Source organism: Gossypium hirsutum, chromosome D08 (assembly GCF_007990345.1).
Source record: "Gossypium hirsutum isolate 1008001.06 chromosome D08, Gossypium_hirsutum_v2.1, whole genome shotgun sequence".
Lineage (NCBI taxonomy): Eukaryota > Viridiplantae > Streptophyta > Magnoliopsida > Malvales > Malvaceae > Gossypium > Gossypium hirsutum.
Genome location: NC_053444.1, coordinates 55,783,870 through 55,797,001, shown reverse-complemented (window position 1 = coordinate 55,797,001; position 13,132 = coordinate 55,783,870). Strand labels below are relative to the sequence as shown.

At 34.5% G+C, this 13,132-nt stretch overlaps 1 protein-coding gene across 4 annotated transcripts; it reads left to right on the top strand.

Annotated features, from left to right (window-relative positions):
• The first annotated feature begins 5,152 nt into the window (after positions 1-5,152).
• On the top strand, positions 5,153-12,816 carry LOC107930654 (glycerol-3-phosphate acyltransferase, chloroplastic). 4 transcript variants are annotated; one of them, XM_016862346.2, is made up of 13 exons: positions 5,153-5,667; positions 6,699-6,796; positions 7,372-7,458; positions 7,583-7,680; positions 8,229-8,286; positions 8,875-8,976; positions 9,075-9,136; positions 9,219-9,329; positions 9,457-9,535; positions 11,272-11,391; positions 11,461-11,571; positions 12,064-12,234; positions 12,354-12,816. In XM_016862346.2, exons 1-12 carry the CDS (start codon positions 5,388-5,390, stop codon positions 12,196-12,198), a joined length of 1,341 nt encoding a protein of 446 aa, XP_016717835.1. In that variant the 5' UTR covers positions 5,153-5,387; the 3' UTR covers positions 12,199-12,234; positions 12,354-12,816. The 4 variants fall into 4 exon arrangements, with proteins under 4 accessions (XP_016717835.1, XP_040954394.1, XP_016717837.1 ...); XM_016862347.2 differs by lacking the exon at positions 5,153-5,667 and adding an exon at positions 5,676-6,542; XM_041098460.1 differs by lacking the exons at positions 12,064-12,234; positions 12,354-12,816 and having other exon boundaries at positions 11,465-11,572.
• The last annotated feature ends 316 nt before the right edge of the window (positions 12,817-13,132 follow it).

Genomic DNA, 13,132 nt, shown 5'->3' with positions numbered 1-13,132 from the left:
CATTTGAGATCTATTCATTATTATTATTCTACCAGACTAAGCAATATAATATTATTACAATAAAAGTAACACAAAACCCCTGTACTATACATTTGATTGCATTTTAGCTCATTTATTAAAAAAAAATTAGTTCCTATATGTTAGATGAGTGAACAAAAAACCCTTTGTTAAAATTTGGTGTTTATATATAAGGTATGATAACCAATTTAGTCCTTAACATTTACAAATTTATTTAATTTGACCCCTGCTCTTTTATTGGAAGTAAATTAAAAAAAATTAAAACTAATAAGGCTAAAGGGTCAAAAAGGCCTTAGTAACAATTTTAAAAAATTCAATTAAACCCTTTTAAAATTTAATATTTATTAAAAATCATAAAAAATTATAATAAAATTTATTATGAAATAACAATACTGTCCCATTAGAATCTAATGTTTATAAGATTTAAAAAAATTTTGACTCCTACTCTTTAATTGGATCAGTATTGTTATTTTTTTATAAAATTTATTTTTTAAATTTTTTTAATAATTTTTTTATAAATTTTATGATTTTTTTAATAGTTTTTAAATTTTAAAATAACTTAATTGATTTTTTTATAATTTTTTACTAAGGCCTTTTTGACCCTCTAACCTTATTAGTTTCAAAATTTTCTAATTTACTTCCAATAAAAAAGTAGGGGTCAAATTGAATAAATGCGTACAAATTAAAAATTAAGTTTGTTATTATACCTTATTATAAACACCAAAATTTAACAAAATGTTTGTTCACTCATTTAACGTAAAAGAATTAATTTATTAATTTTTAAATAAAAGAATTTGGATTAAAATCTAAAATATAATACAAAAAATTTTATGATATTTTTACGCACTATTATTACTAGTTTATTCCATTAAATGAAACATATTAGTGTAGATTAGGCTAAATTAGAAAGATATGTATTTTTTTTAATCGGCCTTTTAGGCTCTTTTTTTTTAATTAGGAAAATAGGTCATTTTTTGAGAGAGTGTGTGATTTTTCTCCAACTATCATTTTTCCCAACGACTTTTTAAATGTTGGCAAGGGTAAAATTTTTTAAAAGGGCCAACGATAATTTTTTTCCTATAAATACCAGACCATTTTTCATTCTTTTAACTCAAGTCCAACTCTCTCTATTCTCTCTAAACTCTCAATTTTTGTTCGAAATTTTCTTATACAGTTTGTTTAAAATTACTATAGTTTTATTTAATTATTTCATATATTCATTTCAATTAAATTTTCACAAATGACAAGCTCTTTGATTTGTTTCAACCACAAGCATATTTCTGTCACTCAAGCGATGATGGTAAGAAGAATTTTTTTTATTTTCAATTAAGTTAAATTCTTAGTTTTTTTTAATTTTTAAAATATATTAAATAATTTTATTTTGTTGATATAGATAGGCGAATGATCGTGTTTTGGAGGGGTTCATACATAATTTGTTGAAGAGCCCAAACACCGAAATTCATGGTTATCTGCAAGACGTAAGATTCTTACATGCTACTCGTATGCTCGGGGCTACAAATTGGATCTTACACTCATCAGCGTGTTGGTGGAAAGATAGAGACTCAAGACACACACATTTCATATCATGTTGTTTTGTATACTCGCTTTCACCATAGGTAGAATAATGTTAGATATCATACCGGAGTCTAGCCTTGGATGATCATGACTTACACCTACAGATTACGAGTTAAAGTTACGTTATTGGAAAAAAATGAAGACCCAGGTCAAGTCATATTATGTCAGAAAATCGGGTGATCGCGTCACGCACCTGCTGCAACATAAGTATGCAAACCAAAATACTTCTTTATCACCCACAAGCTCATTTTCTTCTAAAATGATGTCATGGTTTTCCATTTACACCTCCTGTCGCACATTGCGCACTTTCCCTTGAATTTCTACAAATAAGATTTTGTGACTTGATAGTTCACGTCGTTCTTAAAGCTGTACAGCTTCAGTGCAATAAGAAAAGCATCTTTGTTGGGGTATTCCATGCCAACTTCCAATACCCGAACATATAACAATCAACTTGCATGGTCAGGTGTTCTGTGCAGTAGCTACCGGAACTCTAAACAACCTCAATAGAGAGATTGATATTGGTCATGTGGGGTAGAGGTTCATTTACCTTGAATTGTGGATCTGGATTTGGAGCCTTGTTCGAATTGTCATCGTCAACTGCAATGTTCTACCTTAGTTGGAACCTGGTTAAGAAAAAAATGCTACTTTTGAACCATCTGGACCGGACTGCCGAATTGGATTAAGGTCTGACTCTGATCCGTCAACTACACCCACTGCCCTTGCTTTCTCAGCTGCATCTTCTTCCTCAACTGTGCCTTCATTGTCATCTTCAACCAAAGGGTTTAGTTTACCCTTGTCGTACCTGATCGTAGGGAGTAAGTCATTAGTTCTTTTATACCCCATGTCCCTAGCAAAATCTGCATCAGATTGTGAACTGGTGTAGGTTGATGGCCCTCCGGTATAAGTGCTTCTACCCCAAGACATCAAACCATCAAAGTTGAAATCGAACGCACTGACTGCATGTCGTGCTCAAGTGTCGAGGTTTGGGTTACACTCATACCCCGACTAATAGTGGCCGCTAAAGTTTAAATTGGTTCCAAAAATCGAAGAATGTCTACCCATTGATGCTTCAGGGATATCATAATAGGAGCTTTCTAACAAACCAATGAACCCATCACACAATCGTGTAGTAGGACCTTTTGCTTCAGCTTCGATTCCCGTATTAGCCGTAATAGTGGATGAAGATGGACCAGCTCCATCAGCCTCAACAAACTCGACATATAACTCAATTACAACATTTTTGCTTAAGTAGTGCGATGATATGACTGCCTCCAGCTTAAGCTTGCTCTTTACATCAAATAGCTCACACTTAAAGGGGTTAACTGATGCCAAATATCTACATTGCAAGCTCAAAAATTTTCCCCAGCTTGAACCCCCAACTTTCCTCCTGATTCTAGTCCGTAGCTCACATAATTGACTGGTACGGTTGAAAGCAATTCCACGAATTAGGCTCTTGTAAATACGACCCTGACTTCCGTATTACAGATTTGACCGTTATAGTAAATGATGGATTTCATTCATCGACTCATTTCAATTTAAAACGAATTAGATATTTAAAAGAAAAAAACCTTCAGATGGTTATCCAAAGAAATGCAAACAACACTTGCAATGCGACTTTTCAATGTTTGATATGAATTTCTTGTGTGTCTAAGTCTTGAATATTTCAATACTTTAATAGCAAAATAGAATAAGGAGAGAGGGAATGTGTGCTTCAAAATGCATTTCAAAAGACGCACTTTCATTGAGTAATAATAATAAAATGCTCTTCGATGCTCGAAAATACGTTTCACAGATCAAATAATCTCATCAGACGCATGCTTTAAAGGGTATTCAATGCTTCAAATCTTACCCGTGGTCAGGGTACTTTTCGCAGACTTTAGTGGAAATGGTAAGAAAGCTTGCCTAATTGGACGAGCTTTCTTACCATTTCCATTAAAGTCTACCAAAAAAGTACCTTGATCTCAGGAATCTGGGGTAAAATTTGAAGCATGTTTTGAAGATATTCGATGAAAATGTTGGTCCTGCGACGTGTTTTCGACCACGAGGATTTTTTTCTTTTCAATCTCACCCCTCTCCCGCGCCTATAAAATGGGTCTCCCCTTCCATACTCAATCATCCCTAAACCCATCATCTCTTCCGGCCTCCATCCCTCCACTTTACAATATTTCTCTTTCTTGGTTTTCCCCCTTTTAGTGTTAAAAATTTTCAGTTTGAGATATTTTTAAGTCATCGATGATGCGATATCGCTTCGAGACGAACGCATTTCATTATCGTACCGAGATGGGACCATTACCTCGAAAACCTATCCTGTGTAAGTTGGGTTCCGAGGTGATTTTGCTTTATACGGTTACGAGTGGAAGTCTGCATAGGTGTCTCAATCGATAAACATTATGACGTCATAGATCAGAGTATAACAAAAGCCAGTTGACAGTCGTTATGCGGGCATAAGCTCAAACTTTTCTGATAACCGTAGATGTTGCATTATAAATACCATACAGAAATTTGAAGGCATAATCATAGGGAAAAACTGTGGGGCTTTCCGCTATAATTGGCGTCATTTTTTTCTCCATTTCCACGTAGCTGGTATCTTTAACCTTTCTTTCTTATTTGAAAGCCAACATTGCCGTGGACGTAGGAGGACTCTCAAGCGGGCAACGATTGTGACGTTGGAGTAAAAGTGATGCTCTTTTTGGGACGATAACGATTTTTGTTATTAAACAACCCATTAATAACTACAATCGTTGCCGTGCCGACTTGAGTTTGACCTTTACTCCGATGGAACATCTTCTCTTTGCCTAAGAGCCCTCTTGTATCAACCTCGATGTCAGCCTTCGGATAAGAATGAAAGGTTAAAAATACCAGTTGCCTGGAAATAGAGAAAAAATTACGCTGATTACACCGGAAATCCCTCTATTTTTCCTTATGATTATGAACTTAATCTTATGTATGATATATATAAGGCATCATTTATGGGTATCCAAAATGCTTGAACTCGTGACCGCATAACGATTGTCAACTGGCCCCCGATTATATTCGAACCCGTGACCGTATCACGGTCGCCAACTAGGACCTCCACTTAGACTTCGACACATAATCGTATCAAGCACTGTCACCCCGAAACTTGACTTCCATAAGATAAGTTTCTAAGGTAATGGTCCTATCCCAAAATGACATATGAAATGTATGTATTTTGAGACGTATTATCACACTATCAACTCTTCAAATCTACCTATAAATTTTTATGGTTTCACTCTTAAAACCCTAAACTCTAATTCCTAAAAGAACCCTAACCCAAACCCCAACAAAATTAAAAAAAATCAAAGAGAAATCCAACTATTTTCTTAATTTTCAAAAAAAATCCAAAAGACTAATTAAAAAGAATGGCATATATATATAACTAAATTAGACTGTAGATTACTCGATTACCCAAAAACGTTATACAAGAAATAATACCCAAAAACAAAAGTAGAAAGTAGTGGCAAGTGGCAAGTGGAGAATGGCAACCATTCGATGACACGCATCTCGATAAACACCCCCAATTCGTTCCCGTACACGTCAGCAATCTGCAGCTATTTCCCCTAATCGTTCGCTCTTGTTCGATGTAAACCACGTGCTTGCTCACACACCACCGCCGTTGGAAAAAACAAAGAAGCTTTAAAAGAAATAAAAATGAAATGAGATTCCTATAGTTCCAATTTTTTCCCCTTCTTTTCCCCTCTCCCGGACTGTTCAGAGAGATAATAAAATAGAAGAGGATTTCGTGTTCTTTCAATCATATACAAAAAGACTCTCCAATGTCTTCTACTTTGCCTCTCCCCTTCTTCGGCGGCACTTGCACTAAGGCTGCATTTTCTTTCTCACTCAAATCATCTTCTCCTTTGGTTCCGTTTCAGCGTCTCCAGCTTTTTCGATCTACTTCCAGAACAACAACAAGGATTCGCTCTTCCTTGTTTCACTCATTGAAAGCTAAAGCAACGGCCGAGCTAGTTCAAGATAAGGAATCAGGTGTAGTTGCCACCGGGAAGCCGGTGGTCGAGCATTCCCGTACCTTTATTGAAGCTCGCTCCGAGCAAGGTCCAGTTTCCTTTCAGCTCTTTTTCTTTTCTTCATTCATTTTTCAAAAGAAACTTTTTTTGTGTTAATTGTTTAAACAAATGCGCTTTCGAATAAAATATTGTAAATGTTACTGTATGATGCCTTTTTCTGTTTAACTACTAAGCGTTAAAACAGTTATTATAAATATTATGTTGTTTTCTTTCTTCTTCTTCTTCTTCCTTCCTTCCTCCCAAGGAAAAGGAGTTCGTTATAAAAACTGCCAACATAAAGATTTGCTGATGGCAATTTAGTTGTATGTGTTTATGTGTTAGTCAACAGCATTTTTCTAATATAGAAAAGAATACTAAATTTATTACATCATAGAAATAGCCTTTAAGAGAAGGTCGCTTTAGTATTTAATGAACACTTTTATGGTTTAATGGCTTGACGCTATTTTTATTTTTTTGTTTTTATGGTTTTCCAAGAAGCTTGGGTTAAAACAAGTTTGTTTAATTTGGTGCTGAAAACATAAGCAGATTAATGAAATGAATAATTAGAAACCTTCTTGCGAAAATTTGCCTTGTTTAAGAGTACTTGTTTATTAATACGAATCTGCTATAGAAATTAAGTTTACCGGACTCAGATTTGATGAGAGCTGTCCATTCTATTTATCCAATATTCTATGCATTGATAATTGGAGAACATGTCCAAGCAATGTAATAGCTGCTTTAACCAAAATTTGTTGATTAAGACGTTAGCAAAAGAATACTTGAGAGTTATCTCCTCTGTATTGAAATGTCATGAATAATATTTTGATGGTTCCAAAAATGACAAACGGAGTCGGGTTTCTTTGAGGAGCATAAAGAAGGGAGATAGACTGGAAAGGGGATTTGGACATCAAGAAACGTAGAAAGGTTTGTTGATTGAAAGAATAAGTGACCAAGAATATAGAAGAGAACATTTCCTTACTTTGAATAGTCCTGTTTCTTAATTTGAACTACAGCCTTTCATAGTTCCAAAGCTGAAGTAGAGTACTTGTTTTATTGTCTCGTGCTGCTTTTTGTCTACAGAACTCCTATCTGGACTTAGGAAGGAAGTAGATGCCGGAAGGCTACCTCCAAATGTTGCAGCAGGGATGGAAGAAGTGTATCAGAATTACAGAAACGCAGTAAATTAATATGCTTAAACTCTTATTTTAGTGTATAGTATATGTTTTATGTATGATAGGCTCTCCTCTGTGTAGACTACGTTTTTTTTACGATCCATTATCAAGCTTCCTTTTCTTGCTTCTAGAAACTGCTAATAGTGTGTTTTTAATAATATCATATTTTAGTAAATGGACATCATAGGTTTTAAAATATCTGTATTATCCGGAACTCAATGCATGGTTTTTACTTGTCTTAAGATAGGCTATGTGTTATGGGATCTAGGTGAGTAAACAACATAATGCTAAATAGTCAAATATAACTTCTCTATAACATCTGTTTTTACTTTGTATGTATATGTTTGGGGAAAAAAACCTAGTTTCTTTTGGGTTATGTTTGGACCTGAATTTAGATAAGGAAAAAAAATGGTGCATTTGTACTAAAAAGTTGGTGGGACAGTATTCAGTTGAACTGCACGGTTTTAATAGTTTATCACCTGAGGATTTCAATATTTAGGAAACATTGTCACTCAACACTTACCTTTTACATGTACCTCTGACAACTTAAAGAAGATTCTTTTCCATATGTCAACATTTAGGTTTTCCAAAGTGGAGATCCTGCAGCTGTTGGGGTTGTATTGTCAAACATGACTGTTGCATTTGACCATTGGCTTTTGGATGTGGAGGTAATTGTACTACAATGCTGTTTCAAGATGATTCTGCTGTTTAGAAAATATATGCACTTTATTTTCATTTATTGCATACAGATTTTTATAAATTTCTGCATGAAATATGACAGTAACTTTTCAGGATCCTTTTGTCTTTGAACCCTACCACAAAGCTCTGCGAGAGCCATTTGACTACTATATGTTTGGTCAAAATTATATCCGTCCTTTGATTGATTTCAGGTGAGTGGACAACTCCCACACTGTTGTATCCGGTTTCTCTGCTGATATCAATTTCATTTGTAAAAGCTTCCTGAAAATTAAGGATGTGCTTTGCTGATGGAATTTGTATTTTTAAAATTTCGTAAATCTATTTTGTAAACCATGGTAATAAACTTTAAGGTTCATGGATATATATATAGAGAGAGAGAGAGAAGTGCAATAGGGACTGTAATTCTTTCTTAATTATTAGCTACCATTTGAGACCATCAAGGTTAAGCTTATTCCGTGTTTCTTTCTGCATTCTTTTTTGTTTTTTTCATTGAGGTTCATAGGTCTTTAGTAGTTTTTCTCTTCTTCATGTTTGATTGTTTATCATCAACCGAATTGACAAAAATGCAAAGAAAAAGAAGCATGTATTTTGTATATTTAACTTATTCACCCTCTTTCATGTGCTTCATATAACATTTATGTTATTCATATTTTAAATCACTGAAGGACATGTTTGGTCTCTTTTTTTAAAATTAAAAAAAGTCACTTCTCTTAACATCTGTGTATTATGTTCTTTGCAGAAATTCATATGTTGGCAATCTTTCTCTTTTCTATGAAATAGAGGAGAAGCTTAAGCAGGTGACTATGCTCAGTTTTCTTTTTCCTTTTACTTGATTCCTCTAAACAAGACTGAGTTTTGCTCCAGCATCTTTTTCACTAAGATGTGGCAGGAGGATGTCCTTGTCATTGTTTACATTTTTGAACAAACATACTGTTAAAGATCATAACATGATTTATCCATCATGGAGCTGCTTGGTAGTAAGTTGATGAAATTTTTTATTCTGCGTGCTACAATACTTGCATATTCTTTGATTAATAACTAACAAGAACGTGCATCTGAGAAAGAAATAGAATAACAGGTTTGTATGTTAAATTTGTGTCCATTTTTTTTTTAATTTCTTAATTTTCATCAGCTTTAGGTCATGTCAATTTTATACTTTTGTTATGCAAGCAAGGTCAAAGTTATATATTAATATTCAGAAGGAAGTTTAATGGTGTTTTCCTTCCGAGTTTGTATTGGCATTAGCTAAACATGGTCATATTAAGTTTTCAACATTCAGGAAACTTTTACGTGCAACTGGGACTTAGGAAGTGTGCAGTACTGGCTGAATCTTTCACGTTTAAACTGGCTTTTTATTGATCTAATTGTCAGACAATTGGGTGCAGGGTCACAACGTTGTACTTATATCAAACCATCAGACTGAAGCTGACCCAATCATCATCTCATTGTTGCTTGAGAAAACAAATCCGCATATTGCTGAGAACATGGTGATTCTCTCTTGAATTAATTTCTCATTCTGAGCCTGCTGTAGTAGCCTTCATCTATGCCCTTGAGGCCTTGACTGTACTTGGGTTCTGTGCTACAGATCTTTGTTGCTGGGGACAGGGTCATAACAGATCCTCTTTGTAAGCCTTTCAGCATGGGAAGGTACTCAAATGGTTCTACCCTTTTTGAATTGATTATTCAAAAATATGCTTAAGAGTCACAAAAAGTTTACCGTTTCTCTTAGGAACCTTTTATGTGTGTACTCCAAAAAACACATGTATGATATTCCTGAGCTTGCTGAAATGAAAAGAAAAGCAAACACAAGAAGTTTGAAAGAGATGGCTTTGCTGCTAAGGTACTTTAATAATAATGACAATTCTCATGCATTTAGAATGATAACTTGTCTTAATGTGCTTGAATCTGTGCTGTCGTTTTTCACTATAAATATGCAGACTTAGACAAAAGAATTTGTTTTGTTATAGGGGTGGCTCGAAAATAGTATGGATTGCTGCAAGTGGTGGCAGGGACCGCCCAGATCCCTTTACAGAAGAATGGTATCCAGTAAGCTTTTTCTGCCTTTCTCTTTAACATGTTTTATTGTTTTTCAAGAATTTCTTCAGTTTGTCTTATATCAATTTCATCTTGTAATGAAGATCTGATAGGTATAAGAAGAGAAATGGGTTACAGCTGCTTTATTAGCATATTGAGTCCAATTTGGAGCATAATTTCAAGTAGGATGTGCTTGGTTGAGTGGAAGAGTAGAAGGATGGAAAGAGAGTAGAAAAGTGAAGAAAATAAATTGAGTGTTTGGTAGGAAGGAAAAGTGAGAGGAAAAAAAATAGGGAAGATTGGCCATTTTTCATTCTAATGCACAAAAACAATTCTTTCCAAATTGGAATGACGAGAGGACAGAAAATGAGAAAAATGGAGGTTAAGTATGTATTTTATAAGATTATGCAGTTTTTTAAAGATTTTCATGTTCTTTCCTCTCATTTTTCAATTCTACCAAGCAAGGAATGAAAGAAATTGTTTCTTCTTTCCATTTTTCTATCTTTCCTACTAAGCATGCCAATAAAAAAAAAAGTATTTTTTTTCTATCTTTCTATTTTTCTCCCCTTTAATTTTCCGTTTTTCCAATTTTCTTTTCACCTTACCAAGCAAAGCCTTAAAGTTAATATGCCTCTAAGCATGCCAATGAAAATAAAAAGTATTTTTTTTTCTATCTTTCTATTTTTCTCCCCCTTTAGTTTTCCATTTTTCCAATTTTCTTTTCACCTTACCAAGCAAAGCCTTAAAGTTAATATGCCTCTAAGAGATTCTTTGGAAGAGGCAATCATTAAATGAACTTTAGCAGTATCCTTTTGGAGTTGAAACCAAATGTTAATTGCTTGAGTAGAAGATAGAATCACAGAATCTTGTTCCAACATCTGAAATTCATGGATATATATGGATGAATGGATGGATGGATGGATGGAGAGGGAGAGGGACTGGATATGCATATTATGTCTCAGTTTCCTACCGTGTTATATTAGAATAAATAAGTACATGGAGACAGATATGCATTTTAACTTAAATTCATCTTCATAAGTTAACACTTAGCAGCAAGATATTTCTTGTTGGGAAGGGGGAATCTAAAGTAATCTAGAATTGTATGCGTACAACTATATGGATGAATGGATGGATGGATGGATGGAGAGGGAGAGGGACTGGATATGCATATTATGTCTCAGTTTCCTACCGTGTTATATTAGAATAAATAAGTACATGGAGACAGATATGCATTTTAACTTAAATTCATCTTCATAAGTTAACACTTAGCAGCAAGATATTTCTTGTTGGGAAGGGGGAATCTAAAGTAATCTAGAATTGTATGCGTACAACTATATTATATGCAGGGTTAGTGGTCTGAATGAGGTTATACTTTTGGGTGTTGGGAATCGACATTTTGGTAGACCTTTTCTACCCCTTACTGTTTAAAATGTCTTGAGGAGGTCAGAACTTTAGGTTTTATTGGCATGTTATGCTGCAGTTAACAAAATGTAGGAATAGTATGCATTGGCATGTTCAAGATTTTGCGTTGTTGACTGCAAAGTTTGTTGTGTAAAGTATTTTAGAATACCATGCATTCGAAGTTTTTTTGTTTATACAATGAGCAATAAGCATTCTGTTTAAATTCTGTCTTAATTAGATCCCCCTCCCCCCCCCCTCTCTCAAAAGACCTCAACCTTTTGACTATGCGTGTCTCCTTGTTTTTTATGATAAGCTTGTTTGCATACTAAATAAACAAGTTGTGTTAGGCACTCTTTGATTCTTCTTCAGTGGACAATATGAGAAGGCTCATAGAACATTCAGGTACCCCAGGGCATGTCTATCCTTTGGCTCTATTGTGCTATGACATCATGCCCCCTCCGCGACAGGTGTGTATTTGCTTGTCAGCTTGGCAAATAAAATTTGTTCATCTTGTGACTCAATGGCATTTTTTTAAGGTAGAAAAAGAAATTGGAGAAAAAAGAATTATCACCTTTCATGGGGCTGGATTATCAATAGCACCACAAATCAGCTTCCCAGAAATTGCTGCTGCCTGTGAAGAGTCTGAGGTTGGTTGTATTATGTTCTTATTATACATGCATTTTCTTATACCTGACCTCAGTATGGTATCTGGAAAGTTAATCTAGTCCTCTGGAGCAAGAAAAATTATGTATCTTGCTTGTTGCATGACACAGCATCTCACTGGTGCAGACTTAATTTTATCACTATAATTTTCTCATGACTTTATAACCTATGTTCAAAGATCAGCCACACTTCTTGGTATTGACTGTAAAATCATATGCTGATGAAATGACTATACCACAAAGACATGCTTAATTATGTTTAGGCACACTATAGTGTTTCAATGGGGAGTGAACCATAATAACTATTTGTATCAAAATTAGCCAAGACTCTGAAACCTGGCTCATAGTATCTCATCAGCAATGGTCTTCATCAGTTTTAGTGAAGTTTCCATTCATTGCTATGTCTAGAACTCTAGAGAGTTTCTTTATTTGTGCTTGTTGATTGCTTTAGTATAAGTTGGCTTTCCTTTTGGGCAGGCTAAGGATGTGTACTCACAAGCTCTTTATAAGTCTGTGAGTGAGCAATACAATGTCCTCAAATCCGCAATACATGGAAAACAAGGGTTAGAGGCATCAACTGCAGGTGTCTCTTTATCGCAGCCATGGAACTAGTCAAAACCATGTCATGGTGTAAACATCTGGTTGTAGGTAATCAGTTGGAACTTTTTTATTGTATCAAGTGTACGTACAACTAATGCTTTCTATCTGTGTTAAGGTGAGAACCTCCCAATGTTATAATTTATTCGATTTGGTTTAATCTGGTGCAGGCCAAATCTTCTCTGATGCATAAACTTTGTACTGTTTAACAAGAAAGCCATCAGATTCGTAGAAAGATTTCCCTGCAAAAGGAACCCCATATATATTTCTTGATAGTAGAACATCAACAGTAGATTTACCTTTTTATGGGAGCCAAATCCATCAAAGCTATCTCAAAAGGTTCTGCTTCAGGTTTGTGCTGTACAGATTTGTTTCCTAGAAAGAGTGAAAGCCAATATAATAGTCCATAGGCAATTCTTGTGTGCATATGATCTATTCAAATTCGATAAGTCAAAAGTCCAGATCTAGAAGCAAACATGTATACCTAGTAAATGGAAAGTAGGAAATGCTAAGAAGGCACCGTTTAGAGCAGATTCTCTCAAATTGGGACCATTATTTTTTTGTTTTTTTGTTTTTTAAAATTTAAACTGGCTCTTGTAATTTAGAAGCTGAACATAAATTACCTTTCCGTAACTCATTATTTTACAGTAATTTACTGGAGAAGATATGCCTTATTTCTGCAACTGATATTTCAGTGATGCGTGAGGGGATCAAACCCTCATTTTGTTGGAAGCTAGCTCTTAAATCTTAAAACAGCAGACGAATTTACATTATATTTAGAAAATTAGCATTAAAGTGAACCAGAATTCTCTCATGACCATGTCTTCTTAATACTGTCACATCATTTATCAAGAGACTAATCATAAAAAATCAACAACTTTTAGCTACGGTTAATGCTTTCTTTTCTACATTATAAACAAACAAATATTCAAAAAGACATGGACTAATC